The sequence below is a fragment of the Myotis daubentonii genome, chromosome 5 (genome assembly GCF_963259705.1).
Source record: "Myotis daubentonii chromosome 5, mMyoDau2.1, whole genome shotgun sequence".
Lineage (NCBI taxonomy): Eukaryota > Metazoa > Chordata > Mammalia > Chiroptera > Vespertilionidae > Myotis > Myotis daubentonii.
This window is the reverse complement of record NC_081844.1, coordinates 19,025,394-19,050,207: the sequence shown is the minus strand read 5'-3', so window position 1 is coordinate 19,050,207 and position 24,814 is coordinate 19,025,394. Positions and strand designations below refer to the sequence as shown.

General features: G+C 58.6%; 2 protein-coding genes across 13 annotated transcripts in view; one reads left to right on the top strand and one right to left on the bottom strand.

Moving 5' to 3' along the window:
- Window positions 1-15,451, top strand: part of CRTC1 (CREB regulated transcription coactivator 1) — a 65,187-nt gene extending 49,736 nt beyond the window's left edge. For 2 of the 12 annotated variants that reach the window (XM_059696146.1, XM_059696151.1), the window contains 7 exons: window positions 584-720; window positions 2,622-2,774; window positions 2,883-2,933; window positions 4,985-5,089; window positions 8,315-8,401; window positions 8,954-9,134; window positions 10,505-15,451. In XM_059696146.1, coding sequence (XP_059552129.1) covers window positions 584-720; window positions 2,622-2,774; window positions 2,883-2,933; window positions 4,985-5,089; window positions 8,315-8,401; window positions 8,954-9,134; window positions 10,505-10,716 — 926 coding nt within the window. In that variant the 3' untranslated portion in view covers window positions 10,717-15,451. Of the gene's footprint in view, window positions 1-583; window positions 721-2,621; window positions 2,934-4,984; window positions 5,090-8,314; window positions 8,402-8,953; window positions 9,135-10,504 lie in introns of all 12 variants that reach the window. The other 10 variants (XM_059696141.1, XM_059696143.1, XM_059696144.1 and 7 more) reach the window with 8 other exon arrangements.
- A 318-nt stretch (window positions 15,452-15,769) lies between these two features.
- On the bottom strand, window positions 15,770-23,346 carry COMP (cartilage oligomeric matrix protein). Its single transcript, XM_059696139.1, has 19 exons — window positions 23,191-23,346; window positions 22,838-22,923; window positions 22,531-22,582; window positions 21,977-22,146; window positions 21,177-21,314; window positions 20,827-20,901; window positions 20,574-20,732; window positions 20,383-20,487; window positions 20,142-20,249; window positions 19,793-19,952; window positions 18,950-19,068; window positions 18,700-18,752; window positions 18,417-18,598; window positions 18,050-18,228; window positions 17,876-17,924; window positions 17,412-17,608; window positions 16,605-16,777; window positions 16,043-16,182; window positions 15,770-15,935 (listed from the first exon to the last, which is right to left on the bottom strand). Exons 1-19 carry the CDS (start codon window positions 23,273-23,275, stop codon window positions 15,889-15,891), a joined length of 2,277 nt encoding a protein of 758 aa, XP_059552122.1. The 5' UTR covers window positions 23,276-23,346; the 3' UTR covers window positions 15,770-15,888.
- Between the last annotated feature and the right edge of the window lie 1,468 nt (window positions 23,347-24,814).

Sequence of the window (24,814 nt, the reverse complement as noted above, 5' to 3'; positions counted from 1 at the left end):
AGGACTGACTTGTTTTATGCTAACCAAAATCCAAGCCGTTCAGGGAAAAAAAGTAGATTGATTGTCTCCCAAAGAGGGGAAGTGCCAGTGTAGCTGCATCCGGGGCTCAGGTGCTGCCTCTCCCACCTCATTCTCCAGCTGATCCTTCCCCTTCCACAGAATGCCACACACACACACACACCCCCTCTATACCTCCAGCCTCTCTTGGAGTTCCATCAGAAGTCCTAGGTCAGTCTCATTGGGTCAGCCTGGTCACATGTCCATCTAGGGGCCAATCATGTGGCAGTCCAGAAGCAGGAAAGTGCTGCCCAGCAGGACCTTCAGGACACCCCTCCTGGAGGGATGGCAGGATCAGTATGGAGAGTGTTGGTCATCATGGGATTTTGGGAGAAGAATAGAGACCACACAGAGCTGGGGTCCCCAAGATCAGGGTATCAGGATCTTGGAGGGGGTACCCTGGTCTGGCAATCAGGGCATGCCCACTGGCTTCTGTCTGAGCAATTGAGCTGTCCCCAACAGTGACCATGGGTGTATGAGTGGCCCTTTGGAGGCTAGAGTCATGCCAACCCTTCCTTCCTTCCAGGGATGAACACTCCAGTCTCTTCACCGCAGCACCGTCCGGCCAATGTCAGCCCACTATCCCTGAGTTCGGAGACACGGCGGCAGCAGCAGGCACAGCAGGTGTCACCCACCCTCTCCCCGCTGTCACCCATCACTCAGGTTCGAGGGGGCAATGGCGTGGGGGACGGCCCAGTTCTGTCTCTCTGGGAGACCTACTCCTTCCAGGGAGACCTTAGAAACAGCCCAGCATTTTTGGCTTTTTGTCAATTTTTTAAACACATGGGAAATGCATTAATCAGTGACCTGGAGTCCCCTGTGCCATCATGGGCAGGTCCTATGTTAGCAATTGCTGTGTGAATGGGGCATATTTCAATTATGGTACTTTCTCTTTTCTAGGATCTAGTTGAAATTTTCCAAAATAAAATTTTAAAGAGGTCTCCCTCTCTCCCCCAATTTACTGTAATTTTGATTTTTTGGTAATGGTGTGTATATAGAAATTAATCTGTTTCATCTAGGTCACGCAGCAAGCTGGTGTATGATTGTTCATAGTAATAGTACTCTCTCATAATCCTTTTATTTCTGTTAAGTTGGTAGTAATATTCCCACTTCCATTTCTGATTTTAGTAATTTAATTCTTCTCTTGTTTACTTAGTCACTTGAGGCTCATAGAATGAGTTAGGAAGTGTTCCCTCCTCTTCTGTTTTTTGTTTTGAAGAGTTTGAGAAGCATTGGTGTTAATTCTTTAAATGTTTGGTAAAATTCATGAGCGGAGCCACCTAAGGTCTGAGCTTTTATCTTCACTGGGAGGTTTTTTTTATTGATTCAACCTCCTTACTTGATATAGGTCTACCCAGATTTTCTATTTCTTCTTGGGTCAATTTTGGTAATTTGTGTGTTTCCAGGAATTTGTCCATTTTATTAATTTTTAAAAAAATATGTTTTCATTTATTTTTAGGAAGGGAGAGAGAGAGAAACATCATTGTGAGAAAGAAATATCAATTGGCTGCCCCCAAGAGCACCCTCACTGGGGATCAAGCCTGTAACCTGGGCATGTGCCCCAACCGGGAACTGAACCAGTGACCCCTCGCTCAACCAACTGAACCACACCAGTCAGGACTTGACTATTTTTAAAAAATCCCTGACAGATAACATTTTTGTTCTTTGTTTTTTTTTAATATAACCTTAATGGCATAATTCACTTATAACAAAATGAAGTCATTCACACATTTCAATGCCTGTCCTGGGCCTGGTTCCCCTCCGTGTCTGCTTGTACAGTGGTCTTGTTCAGATCAGGATCCAGAAGAGCCATGGTGGTTTTTCTGGCAGCTGTGTCATCACTCTCTCCATCTGTGACCCCTGCCCCTTTTCTCCACCCCCAGTCTCCTTTCTGGAAAGTACTTATTAGAGATTAGGCATCTGCTAAGCTCCCGGGCATGTACTGCCTCCATCACAGGGCAGGATTCCTGCGTATCCCAGGGACTCTGCACAGACTCGTGACTTTTGAAAACTTCCTCTGCTTATTTTCCTCTTTCCAGCTCTGAGAAGGCTTGAGCTGGTTATCACCTAGTGGCTACATCAGTGCCTTCAGCCCTCGCACCCTCGCTAACCTCCCCAGGAGGGCCGGCTGCAGGACGGTGATGAGCAGCCCCTTCCGCTCTCTGAGGGGAGTAGGCGCTGGCCACCCTCTAGGTTACCGTAGTGTGATGCCTGGTGCCTGCCTGCAGTGGGGAAACTTCAGTTCAGAGAGGCATGGGTTTCCTGAGCCTGTGTGAATACAGAAAGTTGTGCCTACCTCTTGGTGTGCAATGAGGGTAAAAGAAAGGCTGGTGGGGTGTAGGGTGCAGCCAGCTGGACTAGATGCCCAGGTCCAGCTGACGCTCCATAGCCCTGGGTGAGGCCCCGTTTAGGCCTGTGCCTCCCGGTCCAGGGTGTGATGTCTCTTTGTTCATCTGTCACATCGTTGCTGAGCTTGCCAGGCCATGAGGCCCCTTGGGGGACCAGGTGCTTGTGGCCTGGCCCCCATGCCGACACCTGAGCCTGAAGCCCTTCTCTTCCCACAGGCCGTGGCCATGGATGCCCTGTCTCTGGAGCAACAGCTGCCCTACGCCTTCTTCACCCAGGCAGGCTCCCAGCAACCAACTCCACCGCAGCCCCAGCCCCCGCCGCCCCCGCCGCCAGTGTCCCAGCAGCAACCATCCCCACCACCTCCGCAGGTGCCCATCAGCCTCCCCCCAGGCAGCCCCCTGATGCCGAGCACCAGCCTGACGCAGGGACCCCAGCTGCCCCCGCTCCTGGTCACAGTACCGTCCTCTCTCCCCCAGTCCCCCCCAGACAACCCAGGCCAGCCACCGATGGGAATCGACATCGCCTCGGTAAGCCCAGGACATGGTCATCGAGGCCTGGCCTCGGGGTCTGGCTTTGGGGTCATGCAGGAGGAACCTGGGGCTGTGGGAGGCTCTGTTGGGTGCCCAGTTTTGTCTGCAGCCACCTCAAGGTTCCATTTGGAGGCCAACTTGCCAGGGTTTGGGGCTGAAGCAGACACTGCCGGGGCTCAGCACCCAGTGCAGTTTCTGCTGAGTATGTCACCCCATGTACACATGGGGAAACCGAGGCACAAGCACGTGTCAGTGCCCCAAACCTTACCTAATATGGGCTACCCATGTCTGGCTGCCAAGCCATTCCCCATGGCCCTTGATACCTGCCCCTGCCCTTCCCATCCAAAACAGGGCTTCCCTGGAGGTAAGGAGAGCACAGCTCTCAGGGCCCAAGGCACAGGCATCTGCAAGCCAGAGGGTCAGAGGTGAACTTGGAGGGGAGGAAGGGATGCAGCACAGTGTCTGAGCCGGGGGCTTTAGCTCAGTCCCTGGGACCCCCCTGCCTGGACCGGGGCTGAAGCTCAGTTATAAGATGGGACCATGGGACCCACTTCCTGGGCTGGGGCAGGGGAGCTGCGGCTCAAACCAGGGGACCCTCTGCCCAGCCAGGGACTGCAGCTCAGACCATTGGATGCCCTACCAGGGCTGGGCTAGGTTTTTACCTCTGCAAACCCAAAGCTTCCTGATTGTTCAGACTTTGACCCTGATTACTCTGGTGGGAAGAGGGTGGTCATTGCTACCTTTGACCACATCCAAAGGAACAGAGACCCATGTTTGGGGCACAGTGAGCCCTCCCCATTCAGCCTTCAGTTAACAGCCCTGGGATAAAGCTCGCTCTCAGAACATCATGTGCTCTGCAAAGAACAGCCACCCCCCAAAGCTGGTGGTCAGGCAGTGACCTAACAGTAGGGACCCACATTTCCAAGCTGCTCCAACCCCTCAGCAGGCAGACGCCCCCCCTACAGGAAAGTACCCAAGCCTTTCCTTTAGCATTAACACAGCAAGTGTGGGGGCAGCTCTGATGCTGGAGCCAACCTGGGCACCCAGCTCCCCAACACCCTCCTGCAGTGGGGCCTGGCTACGGAGCTGGGTGGACATTGTGGGCACGGGTATTCAAACCAGGTGCACACACAGTGCCTCCCCAGGCTTCCAGGTCAGAGAGTCTATCTCCTGGCACCCCCAGGGACAGCTGGCTCCCTTGGGGCACAGGCAGTCTCCTGCAGAGTTTCTGCAGACTCTCCCAGGAAAGAGCATCTCTCTGGACATTTTCCTGGTCTTTACCAAGTGACACACTGGTGCCACCCACACCCTATTAATTGAGCTCCCATGCCCCACCCAGGCTCAACCCCATCTCAAACTGCTCAGAGTAGGTCACTGAGGAAATGCGGAGACTGAGCACTCATAGGGCCTTGGGCCTCCATGAACAGCAGGCTAGAGAGGTCAGGCAGGGTTCAAATCCAGATCCTGGCCCAGCCTGTCTCATCTGTGGTGAGAAGCCAGGGCCTGGTAAGAAGCCAGGGAGGTAGCCAGCCCTGTGAGGCCTCTGGAGAGCATGACCCATCAGGCTTGTCCTAAGCCACGCCAGTGACGGTGACTTCTTAGTGCCGGGAGCCCTGCTGTCAGTGCCACCATTTTGAGGTGGGCAGGATATGCCAGTACAGACTCGGGACTGAGAGCCAGGGATCCATCCAGAGTCAGGAGCAAAAGGCAACGCCTGCCCACCCAGTCCTAGGCCACCTCTGCCTTTGTGTGTGTGAGTGTGCATGTGTGTAGCTGTGCGCACATGTATGTAGTGTGGTTGTTTTGAAGCATGTTGAATCGAGGTGGACCCAACCCTTACTCCCCCACAGCCCACAATTCCATGATGCTCGGTTCTAGGTTCTCTGACTCCAGCCCCCAACACCTGGGAGCTGGGTTTGGAGACAGGTACCCCTGAGGTCCCGAACTCTAGCCCCAGGTCCTCTGCTCACTGAGGGGTGGGGGCTTGTGGGAGGCTCAGCTGGGAGCCGGGCTGGGGCCTCCACGTCCTGACCTGTTTGTCGTCACAGGCCCCGGCTCTGCAGCAGTACCGCACTAGTGCCGGCTCCCCAGCCAACCAGTCTCCCACCTCACCCGTCTCCAATCAAGGCTTCTCCCCTGGGAGCTCCCCACAAGTAAGGGATGCCGCCACTCTATCCCCAGCTCACCTCGCCCCCCTGTGCCCTCGCCTGCCATCTGTGCCTCATGCCTCACATCATCCCATCTCGTCTGCTCCATGTGGTTGGGAGGAGAAGGCGCTGCCCCTCGTTCCCGCTGTTCCTCTGGTTTGTGCAAAGCTCCAGCTGGAGGTGGTGGGCTCCTCAGCCTGTTAAAGATCACAGTGCTGGCCCTGGCCAGGTAGCTCAGCTGGCTAGTGTTGTCCTGATGCACCAAGGTTGTGGGTTTGATCCCTGGTCAGGGCACATACAGGATCTCGGTGTCAGCCACGCCCCAGCTCCTTGTCCATGGTTGGGGACAGCCCCAAGTGTAGCTCAAACATGGCATCCAGTAGCCTGTTAACATGTCCTCACCTGCATCTGACCACCCTGAGGCCTGGTGTCTTGAGGCTTTTGAAAGTGGGGGGTGCTCCCCTTGTTTTGGAGCACAGCTGAGGTGACAGCCAGTTGTGGGGGTGCTGACTACTCAGCCCCTTTCCCTCCCCTTTACCCCCTAGGAAGGTATGTCCCCCAGAAAGCTTCTCTGAACAGTACTATACCTGTCAGGTCCTTGTTCCCCTTCCACAGATGAGACAGGTTGACTCTAGGCCCTAGGCAACAGGCAGGACTTGACCAATCCTGTCAGATGCAGGTTACCCTCCCACACCTGGCACAGTTGGTCCCTGATACCTAACATGCACACACCCTGTCCAGGTTCCTCAGGGTTCCCGTTAGCCTGGCTCGGCTGTAGCCATATTCCATCTGGAATGTTCCATCAGAGAGGAAGGGGTGCTTGAAAAGCTGACATCTGGGCCCAAGACATCTCACTTGCAGTGAAGCCTCTCCAGGACTCTGCCCCTCAGTCCCCAAAATAACACTAAGTTGAGAAACCCCTAGGAGCCCCTGCAGTGCCCCAGGCCCCAAGCCTTATTCTCAGCCAAGGGGAGAGAGGATTCGCCTTTCTGCACAGAGCAAGGAGCAGAGCTGCCCCTCTAGACAGGCAGGAAAGACATCAGGCTCCCTTGTCCCCAGCTCAGACATGCACCCTGAACCCAGACCTGTGTTGGGACAGTGGGCATCCCATTCAGGGAGGACTTGAGGCTTCATCTGCTATCGGAGGGGCCCTCAGGTGCTGCCTCCACACCCACAGCCGCCAGGGATCCTGCTGGGACCATCAGTGTGTAGCCTCCTGCTCCGTAGGCAGGCGGAGAGGGTGGCAGCAAGCTTGGGACAGGCCGGGGCTCGGCCTGATGTCTGCATGCTCTCTGTTCGTGCACCCCAGCTCTGAGTTCTCATGGCTCCCAGAAGGTGGTCTCATCATGTGGTACCGTGGGATATAGCGGGCTGGAGGAGCTGCACCTGGCAGGGGAGGCAGCAGGTGGGACCTGTACCAGATGGGCAGCCCTCCCTGGGGCCAATCCCTGAGTAGCATCCCTCTAATTCAAAATAGGACAGGAATTTGAGGGTCAAGTAGATTTCTTTCAGGAGAGATTTGTGGTCCATCCATAAATGGTCCAAAGTGGTCCATCTCAGGCAGAGCCTTTTCCTGTCATGTCAAGCCACCATCTGTGTGTCGGTCCATCTGTCAAGGGATGCAGACTGCTAACTCATGTGTGAGGATGGGGCCATCAGGCTGTCAGACCCCAACCAGAGACACTGGCTTGGAGGGTCAATGGGCTTGTTCAGAGGCAAAGTGTTGGGCAGAGGGCAGACCTGACTTCCTTCTGTAGGTTGAGTCCTCCAGGACACAATCTCCAGCCCCATAGGCCTGTGCCTCCCTGGCCTTGAGCAGATGCACCGAGCCTCAAGCAGTTGAGATCGTGTCTTGTGTGCTGCCTCCCTCTTCAGTTCTGAGCAGACCTTCCTGCAAACTCTCATGGCCTCCTCACAAGAGAAACTGTGGCCTGAGGTCCCCTGTGCATGCTGGGCCTCTGGGGTCAAGGCCACAGGGACGGGAACAGGTGCCTCAGAAGAAACCTGCCACCTCCTTCATGGGCAAAACCAGCCAAAACCTTCAGCCCCTTTTTTAAACCAGAAGCTGGTAATTTTTAACTCTTCCCTGGTGTTTGAATAGAGCATTTGTCCCCAGGAGCCTCCCTGCCCACCAGGGTAGCCATCTGTCCCTTTCTGCTCTCAGCCCACTGACCACCTGGAGCAGCCAGTGGGTTTGTGGCCAATCATTGTCTGGAATGCAAGCCTGAGACTCAAGCCTTGGCCATTGTCAAGCATGTGGGGACCTTTCTAGAACAGGGAACTCAGGGGGAAGGTTCTAGGGCCTTTAATCTGTGGAGACATTTGAGAGGATGACGCCTGGGAGTGGCCATGGTGCAGCAACTTCCACGAGCCACCCCGTCCTGCGGAAGAGACACTTCGGGTCTGGGCTGGGGATATATCTGTCCAGACCTGGCGTTTCGGGTGCAGCCAGGACACACACCAGCCATCCCTCTCCTCCCTCCCACATCCTGCCCGGCTCCATCCGGCCATCCCTGGCAGTATCTCCAGAATGGGCAGGGGCTCCAAGCTCTTTCTGGTGTCTTCACCACCTCTGAGGTCCTCGCCCCCTGCTTCTCTCCCAGGAGCATCTCCCAGCCCCCTTCCCTGGCCAGCCTGAGCAAGCAGGAATGGGGCTGCATGCCCACCAATGAGCCCTGGGGTCTCGAGGGCAGGCTGCCAGGACTCAGCAGGTGAGAGGGCCTTTCTGAGTGCCTGTCCTGTGTTTGCTCTGTACTCATCCTGTCCACATGTGTGGACAGGGCCTGACAAAGCTCACCAAGTGCTCGTCCCATTCTGAATATTTAGGGAATCTTGTGCCTTGGTACCAGTTACATGCTTTCCTCTGGGACTTGTCAGGATTCCTGATCCTCATATCCCCCACTCCCTCATCTCTGTCTGACAGAAAGGAGGTCACCTACATCTGAGCTTAAGGAAAGGAGATGGGGGTGGCGTTCTTGGGAAATGTCAGGGTGTAGAGCCATCCCACCCCCAGCAGGCAGGAGAAAGAAGCCGTCATCCTGAGATGGGGGAGTTGCCAGCTCAGTGTAGGCGCCCTGGAATAGCTGTCATCCACCTCCCTTATCTCGTGCATCCTTCACTAGGTCTCAGGGGCCTCCCTGTGGGCTCAACTGGCCTATAGGAGCCTCCCCCCCCCCGCCCCAACCTAGTCATGGGGATCATGACAACAAAAAGCCTCTCTTCTATCTGCAGCATTCTTCCACCCTGGGCAGCGTGTTTGGGGACTCGTACTATGAGCAGCAGATGGCGGCCAGGCAGGCCAATGCTCTGTCCCACCAGGTGAGCGGGTGCCCGGGCCACAGCGCCCTCAGCAAATGCTTGCCCGGACCCCGCCCGCCCTCAGGAGTGAGTTCTGCTCCTAGCCCCTCCTGTCTACAGGCAGTGGCGCATGTGACTGCCTTTGCCTCTCCTGGCGTCTGCACCTGGTGTGTCAGTGAACGCCAGCAGGGAGGGCAGTGGCTGTCACAGTGGCACTTGGCATGGGCCATGCATGTGAGTTTGCGGGAGGTCAAGTTGGCTTTGTGTGGAGGCCAGAATCAGGCATGCGGGCACAGGAGGGGTTGGCCGCTACCTGGAGCTGGTCACTCAACCATCCATCCATTTATCCATCCATCCATCCTGCAAGCCCTGAGGGTGTGATGTGGGCAGGCCCGTGTGGGTTAGGAGATGGCGATACCCCAGGGCAGAGGGACTCGTGTGAGCAGCCCTCACGAGGATGGACCTGAGCACAGCTCTAGGCGTCCTGCAGAAGAGGCGGTCCGGAGGTCTCAGGCAGCCCTTCCCACAGCAGCAGTGCTCAGTGGCCAGCCTCACACCCTGTGTCCCCTCCAGCTGGAGCAGTTCAACATGTTGGAGACCGCCATCAGCTCCAGCAGTCTGTACAGCCCGGGTTCTACACTCAACTACTCGCAGGCGGCCATGATGGGCCTGACGGGCAGCCATGGGAACCTGCAAGACACACAGCAGCTTGGTTATCCCAGCCACAGCAGTATCCCCAACATCATCCTCACAGGTGAGATCCTGTCTGAGGTGTCCTAGGCAGGGGTCTCAGCCCTGGGGGAGATGGAACTCCCTGCCCTGTAGGGTGAGTCATGACACAACTGAGGTGTCCCTGCCTTTGGTGTGGACCCAGAGAGACCAGACCCCTGTTCCTAACCTTGAATCGCTGCCGGGCTGCAGACAGGCAGGGGGACATACACCTGGACCCCACACCGGGCATACAGCACCTTGTGCTCAGAGCAAGTCACTCTCCCAGCCCTATGCCTGCCACCCAGGCACCTGAACACTGTTAGCTGAGTGTGTTGGGAATGTAAGTGACCATGGCAGGGGTGAGCCCTGAATGGCAGGAGGGGTGCTTCCTGTGCAGTCAACAGGAGTGTAACAGCTTGTACACGCTGCAGTATGTGTCTCAAAGGGCCTGAGTATAGTGCCCAGGTGTGTGTGTGAGGAAGTCCTGCTCCATGTAGCAGAGCCCAGACCTGTGATGCCCTCTCCACCCCATCACCCCTCCTTCCCTCCACCGAAGGCTCTTGGTTTTATTGAAGAAGGAAGTAGTTTCCTTATAAGCCAGGGCTGTGTGGGATTGAGGTGGACACCCCCTCTCCTGGTGGTCCCCACTCAAATCTCCAGGATGGATGGGTCTATGCCCAGAGTCCCCCCAAGGCTGGGACCCCAAGTATAAACCCAGTACTTCCTACCCTGACGGTGCCTCAGGTACCTGGGGAGGACCAGGCCCCATGATGACCCTGACAGTCCAGAAAGATGGATACTTTTAAACATATATACATATATTTATGTGTGTGTGTTTATTGACTTCAGAGAGGGAGAGAGAGATAACATTAATGATGAGAGAGAATCATCGATTGGCTGCCTCCTGCATGCCACCCACTGGGGATCAAGCCCACAGCCCAGGCATGAGCCTTGCCCGGGAATTGAACCGTGACTTCCTAACTCACAGGTTGACACTCAACCACTGAGCAACTCCGGCTGGGCAAGATGGAGACTTTTATACTGGTTCCTAGATGGGGAAACAGGCTTGGGGACTCCTCACAAGTAGAGGGGGATTCCAGGTTTGAACCAGGGTCTCTAGAGGAACAAGACTTCCTCCATGCCACAGGGAGGGCCCTGGATGTGCGTGCCCAGCCTGCTTCTCTGACACAGGAGGAGGCTACCTGCTGATGTCGGGCTGGATCTTTCTCTGGGTGGGGCCAGCCTGTGCACTGGGGTGTTGAGCAGTGTCCCTGGGCTCCACATGATGTTAGTAGCACTCCCTTCCCTAGTCCTGGCAACTAAAAATGTTCCCTGGGGTGGCCCAAGCCCTCTTCCCTGAATGTGGGGGTAGGGAACCAAGACTGAGCTGACTTTTGTGTCCCCCTAATCCAGTGACAGGAGAGTCCCCTCCCAGCCTCTCTAAAGAACTGACCAGCACGCTGGTTGGGGTTGGTGATGTCAGCTTCGACTCTGACAGCCAGTTCCCTCTGGATGAACTCAAGATTGACCCCCTGACCCTGGATGGACTGCACATGCTCAATGACCCTGACATGGTCCTGGCTGACCCGGCCACCGAGGACACCTTCCGGATGGACCGTCTGTGAGTGCACACCCAGCACTCTGCTGCCCAGCCCCGGCTCCGTCACCCCGCCGGTCAGTGGTCCCAACGGAGTCTCCCTGAGCCCAGGGACTGCACACACTGTCCCTGCAAACGGCCGAGCTTGTGATTCTGAGCTTGCAATACCGCCAAGCACTCCCGCCCCCGCCCTCCCTCGGCTGTTCACCTCCCTTGGGAGGCTGTGAGTTGCCCTCTAGGACTCCGCCCTGTGCACACTCTTTCACCTCTCACCCCAGGCCATGAGCCATCAGTCCCTGTAAGATGCAGAAAGCATGTTGGGCGGGGCCACAGGCCTGGGGGCACGGGGTCTGCTCCTCACTGTGGTGGGCAATGTGCATTTCCGACTGTTGTCCAGCTCTCACTGCCTTCCTTCATCCCTGGTTCCTACCCTCCACCCTGTACCTGCCACCCCCAGGTTGTGGTTAGGTAGAGAGCCATCCCCACCCGACAAAAGGGAGAGAACGCCAGAGAGTGGGACAGACCCAGTGCAAAATAAACACTATTTTGATTGCTGTCTTTTCTATTCCTGAGCAAACAGAATGCTAGAACCCTTCCCATGGGTGTGGATACAAAGATGTAAACAGAGCAGCTAGATCTTCCCAGCCTCCTGCCTCACCTACCCCCCACCAGGTCCCTCTGGGGCTGCCTGTCAGGAAGCCGCTGGCCAGGGTGGCAGGACCTGCTAGACAGCGAATGTGGAGTCGGGTTATTTCGAGGGGTGGGTTTAGAACTTGTTTTCATCTTTCCTGCTCTGTTCTGTGGTCACGGTTACTGTTATTTACAGACGTGTGGGAAGGGGGTGGCCAGGGCATTTTTGTTGTGTTTTTTTTGTTGTTTCTTTTGGTCTATATTTCCACTTTGGCTGTAGATAAGTAGCTGACTCCTTCAAGCCAATACTTGCCTGAGAGCATCTTTTTATTCCTGAAATACTCCATTACACATGTTTTAAAGCTAACTGGAAGCAGTCTGCCATCTGAGCTGGGACCCTAGCCTCATTAGTTTCACCTCAAGGTATCTCAAAACAGAAGGTTGAGTGGCTGCCCAGCCCAGTGAGGACAGGTTGTGCCAGGCGAGGACTCTGACAGAAGCTTGGGTGACTGGAGGTGCCTTTTCTCTGGCGACGTAGCAGACTTCTGAGAAGGAGCCACTGCTTTTATTAAGGGTCTGGAGAAGACCTGGCTCTGCCTGGCCCTAGCGGTGCCCGCCAGTCCTCAGGGCTGGTGTGTCCCAGACCCTGAGGCTGGCAGCAGCTGTGGCCCCTCTGTTCCCAGACGCCCCGGATGAAGTTGTCTCTCCCCCCATCCTGAGAACCAGCTGACATTCATCCCGCTGGCCACTTCTGTTGTTGCTCCTCCTGGTAGGACTGGGTTTGGAGGCAAAGAGCAGCGAGCTTTTCGTGGTGGGTCTCTAGGTGCTCGCTTCTCAAAGTGCCTTGATAGGCAGAGGTGACCATCCCTCTGCCCTCCAGGCCCTTCGAGGGGGTGGCAGGTGGGCTCTGTTTTCTGTTGGCAGCTTTACTAGGAATCTCTGTTTCAGGCCCCAAGTTGCATCTCAACTTGCTCCTCCACATGCTGTGGAGCTGACACTTCGCCTGGCGTTATTTCTTTGTGGTGTTAGTGGCCACCCTTCTGCCTAGGCTGTGGGCGCCCTTTCAATGGGAGCTGGATTTGATCCCAGCAATCGTCCTTCCTTTTTGCTTCTTGGCCAGGCTGTTAGCACGTATCCAAGCAGCCGGGCAGCCACACTTGTGAGAAGGTCTCCCTCAGTCACTTGGCCCCGCCACCATTGTCTGGGCTGGAGGAGCCCAGTGTTAGTCTGCCCAGGTCCAGGGCCTATCCTTTTACTGTGGCAGGGACTGGGGACAGAGATGGGGACTTTTAAAAAAAAGAAAAAAAAAAAAGAACATCTACATGTACATAGAAGAGTTTGGTTATCATTAGACTTGTATGTAGAACTTTTTAAAAAATGGCCTTAATATAATTACAAGCAACCTTCCTGGATGCAATTTTCAAACAAGGCTTTGGGATCCAGTGAGGGAGCCTTGTCAGCCCACGCTTCCCATCTGTCCAGCACCCGTTCTAGGTGCAGACAGACAGGAGAGGCCCATGGCCTGGAGCACAGGTAACATTGTATTAACATGCATCCTCCGCCTATGAGAGGTGTAGGTGCAGAGCTATCCTCGGAGGGGGCCCCACCAGGAGCCAGTGGTCAGGCATCTCCACGTCTTCCTGGGCCTTGGGAGGCCTCCTGGGGTCTGCAACAGGGAATTTGTTTTGTTTTTTTTCTTAAATATCACTTCTCTACTAAATATTCTTGAGTTGCCAAGACTTTCTGAGGCAAGACAGCCTAAGGGAATCAGTCTTTTGACTTGTGATGTGAAAATACTGTGATTTTAGGTAAGCTGCACCAGGAAGGGCGGGCCTGTGCCTATATTCTGTATGTAGACCTACCGCCCATGTCCTACTCACAAGCGCGGGGCAAGACTGGACTTCAAGCCTGGACACTGAGCCCACATGGGCTCAAAGGCCATCCAGGTCCCCCGGCTGCCCTCTTCCTAGTGCTCCTGGCTTTAGCTGAGCCTCCTCAGCTGTGCAAACCTTTCCTCTGGGAGCTCAAACTGCCTGGCCTATCCGCATCTGCCTCAGTTTACCCTCTTCCCTCCAAGTCCCCAGCGCAATGAGTTTGTTCCTCTACGTAGCTCATGGGCTGAGATGGATCCTGGAGTTAGCGACTCTCTATATTCTCCAGAGAAGAGGGTTGTAGCCAGGACTGACTGGAGGAGAAGACAGGGTCTCGGGATCACATCCCCCATCACAGGTGCCCATGCTGACCTCTCCCCTCCATGCCCTTACAGGGGGAAGACAGGTAGCACTGTTTGGAGCGTCCTGCAGCCCCCTCCCCTTGACACTTCTGGGCAGGAAGGGTGAGTGCCAGTCTCTTGGGGCAGAGGTGCTTGAGACCCTCAGTGGAGAGCTCAGGGGGCAGGTCAACCCCTCAGCAAAATTTGGGGATTCACAGCCAATGGTATTCAAAAGTTGGCCAGGCTCCCCAGTGGGGACAAGCCACAGTAGAAGGGGCCCTAATTAAAGTGGGTCCAGCACCCCACAGGGGTCTCTGGGACCAGCTATCGAGGGCAGGGCTGTGTGCTTCTTGACCTTTCCCCAGGGATGCCTCCCCACCCCCTTGCGGGGGCTGGCCTTTTGGGCCCTCTGGCCTATTATCTGCTCATGGGTTTTCAGGGTAAAGGAGGGTTCTGAGTGGTTCGTGTGTTTGACCTGATTTTCATTGGCCGAACTCCTGGAAGGACATCCAGTGGGGTGGTCTGCTGTGAGGCCCATGTGTCACAGTGGAGCGGGTGAGGTCAGCTCTGTCAGATGAGGCGCTGTGTGGAGGGCCAGGGGCCCCATGTCCATTCGTGCATTCTGCTGGGGCCAGATGTTCAGTACGGGGGACCTTGTCTGTCAGGTTCCTGGGCCTGATGAGTGCCCATGAGTAACTTTCCCTAAGGAGCCATGGGGCCCCTAAGCTGGTTCATAACCAAACATCCCTCCAGTGCCCCCTCCACTGGACTCAACTTTCTGCTTTTCCACAGGAGGCACCCCCAGCCCCATGTGAGGTTCCGGAAGCTCTAGGGGGTTGACAAAGCAGCCCCTGGGTTCTGACGAAGCTGTGGCCAAAGCTTGGGTTTGGGGTGCCCCAGGTCAATGGTACTGGGCACCTTGATGCTGCCCATCACTCCTGCAGGCGGCATTCCAGGTGAGGGGTCTGTGGCTACCTGAGCCCGCCTCATGTGGCCTGCAGAGCTGCGGGAGGACTTAGTGCCTCACCCACTCTGGGAGGCTCACCTGGAGTAAGTGTGCAGCTGGGTCTGTTTCTGTCCCCATTCTTTTTGGTCTCCCACCTCCTGGGGGTCTCACAGTATGTATGACCCCCATATGTAGTCAGGGGGCCCCTGTGACATTCCTTCAGGCCTTTCGTTACCCTCGTGCCACAGGCAACTGGGCACTCCCCAGGAGAGGGAGGTAAGGTGACCTGCACCCCCAGGGCTGGGTGCTGGGGGATTCCTGAGGGCATGGAGAGCAGCTGCAAGACCCTTGGGAACTGGGCCTCAGATTCCCTCCTGTTACTGGCTCAGACCCCTGGGTCTCAGGGCCCTTCCCAATCGGGGTGAAGGGCAAGGGTTGTATGTCAGGGTAATGCTGGCTGCAGATGGCTCCCTCTTCCTTCCAGCCTCCTGGCCAGTTCCCAGCACCTCATCCCAAGGAGCCAGGTTCTGGAATTTGGGGGCAATTGATGCCCAGTCTGTCACTTCTGACCTCTTGCCCACTCGGACAAGGGGACACTGCCATGGCCTTCCCCACCGGGCCCTGGGAGGGAGGCCTTTGGCAGCCAAAGTCCATTGCCCCCTAATGTGTCCCCCCAGGAAATTGCCCCCAAGGGGGCTGGGTGGCACTTCTAATATATGCAAACTCATCGGTCTGAGCCCTGCCCCACCTGTGTCCCTCGGTCCCCAGGCTGGCTCTGCCCCCCACCCCACCCCAGCATGTACACTCTGCTGTGGATGTCCCATGGGCCGTGCGTGTGGGTGCCCGTGGCGGGCTGGGGCGGGCGGCTCAGGGCGCACTCGGCCAGCCCCTGCCTGTCCTCTGGCGTGGACGCTTTTGTCTTTGTACCTTTGCATCCTTTGTAATGAAACCTAATAAAAACCCAATGTTTTCGTCTCTGCCTCCTCCCCTTTTTTCCTGCCCCCATTCTCCAACCCAGAGATGAAATATGTGTGTCACAGGTACACCTGGTGGGAACCACACACACACATGAATATATGGACACACAGATGTGCGCCCCTCACAACCTCGCCCTACTAGCCAGCTACTTGGACGTGTGTCCTGGAAGGGGAGCAGCTTATCCCCCAGGATCCTGGAGCAGAGACTTCAGGGGTGGGAGAGCTGCAGCAACTGGACACTGCTAGTTAGTTCGGACGGAAGTCGGCAGTAAGGCCAGACTCCACCATCTCCCCAAAGCAGAGACCACAGCCACCATCCTGCCGCACACACTTTATTTTGTCCTCTCTGATCTCTTCCCTCCCCCAAGGTTGGCTGCCCCTCAGTGCTCCAGGCCTGAGGGTGGCCGTCATCTAATGGCAGGTCCCCACCCATCCCTAGGCCTGCAGCAGCCCCTGCGTCTCATAGTCCTCCGGGATGGTGTCTGCGGAGGGAGAGACGAGAGGTGAATGAGAAAGGGTGAGGCCAACAGGGCAGACCCACTATCTAGCAGGCCCTCCCCTCATCCCGCCCCTGACCCCCTCCTCTCACCATTGCAGCGGTAGCGCAGGTTGGCCCAGATGATGTTCTCCTGGGAGAAGCAGAAGACACCCAGACGGCCGCCCCGCATAGTTGTATCCAAGACCACATTGCTGTCAGCCACCAGTTCAGGGCCCTCGTAGAACCGCACTCTGGGGGAGAGGGGGGCAGGGGACAGTGAAGCACCTCAGAGTTTTGGCGTCCTGCCCTGGAAGATGGGCCCCTCCTATCTCGGAGTAGGGGCCACGAGTCCCTCCTGCCTGACCCATACTCAGAGCAGGTGGGGTTCCTGACCGGAAGCTCAGTTTCCCTGTGTGAGGATGGATATCCAGGATCCTGTACACAGTAGGTGCTAACTGGATTTCCTGTACAGAGTAGGGATTGAGAAATGGGGTGTGGGTGAGACCCCACCTTCTAGCTGAGGCCCCACTGTGTGCTGGGTCCTAGGAGGAGTGTCATGCCCCAGGGCCAGTCACAGTTCATTCTAGCTGCCTGCATTGTACCCCAGAGTCTCTCCTTCCAGGAGCCAGGATGGAGCAAGGACTCAGTCCCTGGGCAGGGATGGGGTCCCCACCTGATGTAGCCCACTTGGGGCCGGTGCTGCAGGAACCAGCGGTAAGAAGTCTTGTCCTTCCAGCCCACGTTGCGGGGGTCCTTCCACAGCAGCCGCACCTGTGATGCCGTGTCCCCCGTGTGCCACAGCGCATTCCGCAGCTGCTCCCCAGGGCCCGTGGAGGACTTTACGGCCTGACATGCCCAGGAACAGGAGCAGAGGGTCAGAGACCACAGAGGCCACTGGAGCCTCTCAGAACCCTGCCTGGTGGTTGCCTCAGGTCATGGAGGACTGATCGGAGTCTTGGGGGAGGGGGGTCTGGATGGGAGACCCACAGGAAGCCCCCTTGAGCACCACATGGAGATTTGCAGGTGGGTCATGGGGGGTAACAGAGGTCTGGGGACTCATGAGAGGGTATGGAAGTCGGGGAAAAGGTTTGGGGTCTGGGAAGACTTGGGGGTCTGGAGGAGGATTTAGTGACCTGTAGAAAGTTTTGGGTGTCTATGGGATAACCAGGGGCCTAGAGGATTTGGGAAATAGCTGCAACATAGTCTAGGGGGTCTGCAGGAGGATTTGGAACCTGAGGGAACGCTTTGGGGCCCAAAAGATGATTGGGGGTGCTGGGTGAGGGTCTGAAGGCCTGTGAGAGGAAATGGGAGGTATTTGGGGCCTATGTGAATCCAGAGGAGAGATGAGGGTGGGTAGGAAGACTTTGGGTTCATAGAATGATGCTGGGGGACTGTGAAAGCTTTGGGGTTCTGTGGAAGGGTTTAGGGCTTGCTAGAGGACATGGAACAAGAGGTCAGGAGGCCTCCTCCCCCTGCACACCTTGAGCTGGATTCCAGGTTCAGCCACAGCACGGAAGGGGTTGGCCTGCCAGTATGTCTGCTCCATCTGCTTCCACATGACCACGTAGAAGCTCGAGCTGTCCTGGTAGCCAAAGATGAAGCCAGCGTAGTCATCGTCTGTGACAGTGTTCACATGAAATGTGCCTTCGAAGTCCACGCCATTGAAAGCAGTGTAACCTGGGGAAGTAGGTGACCAATGGGATCCTGGACTCCCCAGAACCACCCCCTCCAGAGTCCAGCTTGGCCCCTGGGCCCGGACTCCCCGCTCAGTACACCCACCCCATCCCTACCCTCTGAATCCAGACACAGCCGTGCCCCCGAGCCCTGGACCAGCCTCAGACACCGGGCTCTAGCCCGGACCTAACCTGACCTTGCCCCACCCTCACTCTGGCCCTGCCCCTGAGCATCTCTCCCTGCAGAGCCTTTCCCCTCCCAGTGTCTCACCCACAGCCAGGCCAGGGTCGCTGTTCATCGTCTGCACAATCTCCATCCCCTAAAAAGGACAAAGGAAGAGGGGCCTCAGCCTGGCCAGGGGCCCTCAGCGTTCCAGCCCCTAGGTTAGCACCCTAAGCGGGGGCTCTGAGTTCCTCCCACCTTCCGCCTGGTCCCTGCTCCCACCTGGTTGAGCACCACCCAGTTGGGGTCTATTTGCGCGTCACCCTCGGGGTCCAGCACCACCGTCTGGAAGGCCCGAAAATCAGTGAGGGTGACCTCGGCGTTCTCTGGACAAACATCGATCTTGTCCACCACCTTGTCAGCGTCGAAGTCACCCTGGCACGCATCACCTACGCCATCGCCTGAGAGGAGGTGGGAGACCCTGAGGTGGAGAGGTCAGCGCCAGGCTCCCCACTCCATGCCTAGCCCCGCCCACTCCGGCTACTGGCCACGCCCATACCTTCCATTGGCCCCACCACGCCCATTTGAAAACCTGCCCCAGTGGCTCCACACACCCTGTCCCACCATGGGTCCCACTCCCCTGCCTTACCATCTGAGTCTTCCTGGCCCGGGTTGGGCACCAGGCGGCAGTTGTCCCGATTGTCAGGGACTCTGTCGTTGTCGTCATCCTCATCACAGGCATCACCCTGTCCATCGCGGTCTGAGTCCTGCTGGGCGCTGTTGGGCACTGTGGGGCAGTTGTCCCGGGAGTCCTGGAGCCCATCCCCATCCCTAGAATGGGTGGGGGGAGGCAGAGGAACAAAGATCCTCACAGGGCCCGGCCCGGTCAGGGGCTGCCCATCCTGAGCCCCCATCCTAGAAGGCCTCCTTACTGGTCTTGGTCGCTGTCACAAGCGTCTCCCACAAAGTCGTGATCCACATCCCTCTGGGGGGTGGGGGAGGGGGTGCAGGGGTCCACAATCAGGGCAGAGGAACTCAGAAGCCTCCAACCCAAGCCCAGTTCAAGAGCTCCTGACCCCAAGGAACACCCCCTCCAGCTGCTTTGGAATGGGCTGCGGTCTTGTTAACAGCCTGGAGCTCAAGCCAGGGGTCTGACCCCACTGAGGTCTGACCTGCCCTCACCTGGTCTGGGTTGCTCTTCTGGGGACAGTTATCACAGACATCCCCCACACCATCACCATCACTGTCCTTCTGGTCTGAGTTGGGCACCCTTGGACAGTTGTCCACTGCGTTTCGGATCCCTACAGAAAGCCGGGGAACAGGGCAGGACCCAGAGATCAGGCGGGGCCAGGCCGGCTTCAGCAGGGCAAGTGCAAGCCTGGGGCAGAGTCCTGCCCTCTCCTAGCCCCCAGTTACTACAAAGTAGGCCCAGCCTCACAAAGACTTCATGAATAGATGGCCACGGAGGGGACTGGCCCTCACTAGGGGGCAGCTCAGCCAGGCCCTCCCCTTGCCCTGTGAATGCACCCCCTGAGCTTCTATGCCCCAAGTGTAAAAAGGGTGCCTCCCCGCCTGGCTGGCATGGTTTAGCGGTTGAGCGTTGACCTAGGAACCAGGAGGTCATGGTTCCATTCCCTGTCAGGGCACATGCCTGGGTTGCAGGCTCGATCCCCAGTGTGGAACTTGCAGAAGGCAGCTGATCAATGATTCTCTCTCATCTTTGTTGTTTCTGTCTCTCTCTCCCTCTCCCTTTCTCTCTCTCTCAAAAAAAAAAAAAATCAATAAAAACTTTTTTTTTAAAAAAAAAGGGCACCTCCTCAACCCTAAATTCCAGATTTTGTCCTGCTTTTCCTCCCTGCAGCATCTGACATAGAGAGCGTTTTTCTGCTCCCCTGAGCATGGTCCATGGTCCTGAGCATCCCAGGTCAAAGCCTGGGCTTTGGAGCCCTGCCCGGTTGTGCCCCAACCCTTATCCCCCCTCCCAGCACCCGCCCCCTCCCCCCCCCCACCCCCCGCCTCGCTCACGGTCACCGTCGATGTCATCGTCGCATGCATCTCCTTTGCCGTCCTGGTCTGTGTCCTTCTGGTCTTCGTTCTTCTGGGTTCGGCAGTTGTCACACGCATCGCCCCACTTGTCATCATCCGAATTGCGTTGGTCTGGGTTCCGGACCAACGGGCAGTTGTCCTAGGAGACAGGACCAGTTAAAGGGAGGGAGGAGTCAGGCCAAGTGGGGCAAAGGTCACATCCAAGATCAGCCCCTTTCCGATGCTGGGAACCCTTCACCGCACCCGGACCGAGAGTCCAGCCTCTGCGGCCACGCCCTCGCCAAAGCCACGCCCCACCCAGCTCGCCTGGGCCCCGCCTTGGCCCCACCTCCTCGTTTACGACTCCGTCCCCGTCGGCATCGGGGTCGCAGGCATCTCCGATGCCGTCGCGATCCACGTCCTCCTGCCCTGAGTTGGGCACAGTCATGCAGTTGTCCTAGGGGCGGGCAGGGCCGACGTGAGGGGCGGCGTGCCATGTAGCCCCGCCCACACCACGACGGACCACGCCCTCCGCTCTTGCTCACACCCTCCCCTGCCCCCACCAGGTCGCGCCCCTGGTCCGCGCCCACCTTGCGGCAGTGGCGCTCTGAGCAGCGCAGCTTCTCATCTGGGAAGCCGTCCAGGTCCGTGTCTCGGCCGCAGAGAAGCCCGTTGCCAGCCCAGCCGATGGCACACTACGGGTGAAGAGGTGAGCGGATGCTCCGGCGTCCCCGGACCCCGCCGCCCCGGTCCACGCCCCTTCCTGCACGCCTGCACTCACCACACACGATTTCGAGCCATCCCGCTCCAGGACACAGTCGGCCTTCTCGTGGCACGAGCTGGGAGTGCCGTCGGGGCACAGGCGCTGGGCGCGCGGGCGGCAGCCGGAAGCTTGATCGCCCACGAAACCGGGCTGGCACTGGCCGCACTGGAAGGAGCCCTGCATGTGGGCGGAGGGAGGTCAGCTCGGGACGCCGCCACTTCACCCCACCCCCTGCCCCGACTCTCCATCCTCCTCTCCTCCCGGGCCTTACCCGGGTGTTGACGCACACGGAGTTGGGGACGCAGTTATGCTGCCCAGTCTCACACTCATTAATGTCCGTGCAAACCTGCGTGAGAGGGAGCGCAGCGGTCACTGCCCCCACGCGGACACCCCCGAGCCTGGCTCCGGGTGTCCTCTGCAGGCTACCCCTCCCCTCCACCCCGCCTCCAACCCGACCATTCCCAGCTCGGACCCTTACTCCCCTGACTCCCTTCAGCCGGTCCCACCACCTCTCGTGGAGCGAGGCAGGCAAACCGCTGTGAGGCTCGAGGAGTTCACGAAACAAAATGCGCACCCCCCACCCCCCCGCAATCCTCCTGGCGCCACCCCCAAGGCCCTCACCTGCTTGTTGGTCTTGGCGAAGGGCAGCCCCACACCTTCGTGGGCGGGGCCGCTGTACCCCGAAGGACAGGCCTCGCATCGGAAGCCAGGGCTGGTGTTGATGCAGCGGACCCGAGGGAAGCAGGGATGCGCGTTACACTGGAGGACAAGGGCCATGGAGGGTCAGAGGAGGCGGAGCCGTGCCCCACAACCCTGTCGCCCCCCGGCGGCGCCTTAAGGCTCCTTGGCTTGGAGTTGGAAAGTCCAAGGGCCGTCAGCCGGCACTCGGAGGGGAGATGACACCTGGGGCGGAGGCCATCGTTCCAGGGGTCAAACGCGACTTCGCCTTGTTGGGGGTAGAGGCGGGACCAGGGGGGGAGAGGGAACACCTGGGGGGCTGTTCCTGGGACCCGGCAGGTTGGGCGGTCATGGGCGGGGGGAGGAATTGTGCGGGCGACCGTCCCCAGCGGAGAGGGGCAGTGGTCGTCGGGGTGTGCGTGCCCTTCGGGAGGGGGGTCGTCGGGGCGGGCTCTCCGCGATGATGGAAGGGTCGTTGGGGCTGCCGAGCCTCGGGGGTGAGGGGGGTCGTTGGGGTGGACCACTCTCGGCGGTAGGGGAGTCGTCGGGGCGGGTGTCACTGGCAGTGGAGCGAGGTGATGAGGAGGGTGGCCGGAGCGGGTGACCCCCGGTGGTGGGGAGGTCGTCTGGACGTGCGCCCCCGACGGTGAGGGGGTCCTCCGGGAGAGCACCCCCAGCTGGCGAGGAGGTCGTGGGGACGTGGGGGAGTTGGGGGATCGTCGGGGTGGTGGGGGCGGGCACACCTCGTTGATGTCGGTGCAGTGGGAGCCGTTGCCGGTGAAGCCCGCGGGGCAGGGGCCGCAGCGCGCGCCGCTGGCGGTCATGGTGCAGGCCACGCCGGGGAAGCAGTAGCCGGGCGCGCACTGGGGCAGGGGGCGCACGCTCAGGCCGGGCGTGTGCGCCGGCTGCATCCCTGCGGGGCAGACCCGGGCTGTCAGCGCCGCGCCGGGGGCGGAGCCGGCCAGCACCCGCCCCTGCGGAGGGCTGAGCCCATCGGGACCCACCCCGGCCGGTCCTCGCGGACCTCTGCAGCCTCCGCCGTCCGTGCCCTTGGGTCTTCAGCTTTCCCCTCCGCGCCTCCCTGTGCCTTCCGCACCGCTGCTGCCTCCTCCTTCTGTGTGTCCTCCTCCCACCATCTCTGTCTCCGTTCCCTTTTGTATCTCCCCACCCCTCATCCACTTTCTTCCTCTCCGTCAGCCTCGTTCTCTTTTCCCCCCATCTCTCCTTCGCTGGCGGTGTCTCCCCAGCACTTCTTGCTGTCCCGCCGCCGGGGCCCTGCCTCCTTAGGTCCGCTCACCGCACGCGTCACACTCCATCACCGTGTTTTTCAGGAACGTGATCTCCTTGACCTGGTGTGCAGAGGGGATGGTGTGTGGTCAGCGGGCTCCGTTTTTCTCCTCCTCCTCTCTCCACTCCCCCGAACTCCCTCCCCTCTCTCTCCTCTCCACTGGGACACCCTTCTCCCGCCGCCGGCCCTCGCGCAGCCCCTACCTCCCAGCCCCCAGCCCCCAGCCCCCAGCCCCCAGCCCCCAGCCCCCAGCTCCCAGCCCCGCCTCCTCCAGGCCCCTCGCCCCGGGCTCCACGACCCTCCACCCCGCCCGCACCTGCTGCCTCAGCAGCTCCCGCACGTCCCGCAGCGCCGCGTTGGTCTCCTGCAGTTCGCGCAGCATCTGCGGGCCCAGGTTTGCACCTGCACCGATAGGGGGCGCTGATGGGGTGTCGAGCCTGGGGACTCCCCCACGCAGCTCCTCACGCTGCCGCCGCCACAGACAGGAACCCTATTCCTTGAGAGCTTCCCCCGCTCCCCCGCAGCTGCCTGCTTTCTTCACCCCGCACGCCCCCCGCCAACCGCCCCCAGCCACCGGGAGCCGCGACCCCAGACCTCCCGAGGACCCTCCTGTCAATGTAGGGGTTGGGAGCACGGTGGGGTGGGGGTGGGGGTGGGGGCGCGGCTTACCCAGCGGAATCTGGCTCTGGCCCTGACCCGACGCACCGAGGGCGGCCAGGGAGAGCAGGAGAACGCAGGCGGCTGCGGGAACCATGGCAGCGAAGGGGAGCTGGGCTTCGGCTTCTCTCTGCCGCCCACCCGGCCGGCGGGGCCTATTTATCCCAGCGGCGAGGCCGGCCCCAGGGACGGCCCACCACCGCCCTGCCCAGCGTCCAGCCGCAAGGTAAACAGCCAGTTCTGGCCTTGGCGTTCAAGGCCCCGCCCGGCATGGACCTAGTGGGGAAACTGAGTCATAGGGGGCCGGTGCAGGGGTCAGTGGGGTGGAGAGGCAGGTGGGACCACCCTCCAGCCCTCCCATTCACTTGCTTATTCAGTGCCTGCTGTATGCCAAGCCCGGGGCAGCCCCCTCAACTCACACTTGGGGAAACAGTCAAGGGTGGCTAAAGGTTAAGACCCACCTCCACCTCCACCTCCACCTCCACCTCCCTCCCTGCTTTGGGTCAGGCTGGCTCACCCTTCACTCCCTCCCTCCTCACTTGCTTCAAAACGGGGCAAGTGAGGTCTCTGTGCCTCTGTTTCCCCCTACACAATGGTGGAAATAAGCGTCACTGTTAATGACCATTATTATTACAGGAAAATGAGGGGCCAAGTGAAAGCAGGGACCCTCGTTCTGCCTAACCCCGTCTTCCGAGGCATGCTCCTGGGCCTGACCCCAGAGAGCTGCAGTTAACGCCCCTCACCGTGTCTGGTGTCTGGTTTCCCCTCTCTGGGGTTCTCTGCCTGGTGGGTGCTCGGTGGGGGCAGCCTGGGGGCCCAGCAGCGGGAGGCCACTCAGTTTCCTAGTCTGTGCAATTGGCTGTGGGTGTGTCCTTTTCGCCCCGGGGGAGGGGTGTACAAACTGAAGGGCTCCAGCTGGAAGTCTGAGGGGGGCCCAGACTTCTGTTTGTCAAGACCTCACCATACCTTCCAGAGCTCTGCTCCAGTTGCTGTGGGAACAGCCTGTAATAAAAATAAAAATTACTGCTAATCAGGAAAATCATCCTTCTCAGCCCAGCCACACTCATGAGCTGCAAAACACCTCAGTTTTCTGGAGTTAACCCTCTCCGTCCCTACCCTTTGCGACTACCCTCCAGAGGCGTACAGCCTCTATTCTAAGGGTGGGGAAACTGAAGCCCAAAAGGTGGAAGTGACTAGCTTAATACCACGGCAAGGGGAGGGTGACGCCAGGGTAGGGGCATAGCCAGATCTGTTCTCCTGAGAGGCTGTGGAGAAATCAATGAGGGCTTCCTGGAGGAGATGGCAAGGAAACCTAAAGGAAAGAGTGGACTCAGATCAGCAGAGGGAAAAGGTGAAGACCATTCTGGCAGAGGGGAGCACATGGAGCTTGCAGGTGGGGGAATTTCCGGCACATTCATTTATCCCACGAGTTTGCACTGAGCACCTACTGTGTGTCATGTCCTGTGCTAGATGCTGGGGATACTGGGTGAACAAGCCAGCCCCGGCCTCTCCCTCATGGGTAGCCCAGGCTGGTGGGAGGCAGCTACGTAATCATCCAAAGGGGCCAGGACTATGATGCAGGAGCTCCACAGGGAGCCTGACCCAGCCTGAGGTGGGAGGCGTCTGGGCTGGCTCC

Excerpts from the sequence above, each read along its gene's own strand:
- COMP (XM_059696139.1), bottom strand. The coding sequence starts at position 23,275 with ATGGTTCCCGCAGCCGCCTGCGTTCTCCTGCTCTCCCTGGCCGCCCTC. Across the intron at positions 22,924-23,190 it reads CCAGAGCCAGATTCCGCTGG|GTGCAAACCTGGGCCCGCAG; the intron begins GTAAGCCGCGCC and ends CTATCGGTGCAG. Across the intron at positions 20,733-20,826 it reads CCGTGTGCGTCAACACCCGG|GGCTCCTTCCAGTGCGGCCA; the intron begins GTAAGGCCCGGG and ends GCCCACATGCAG.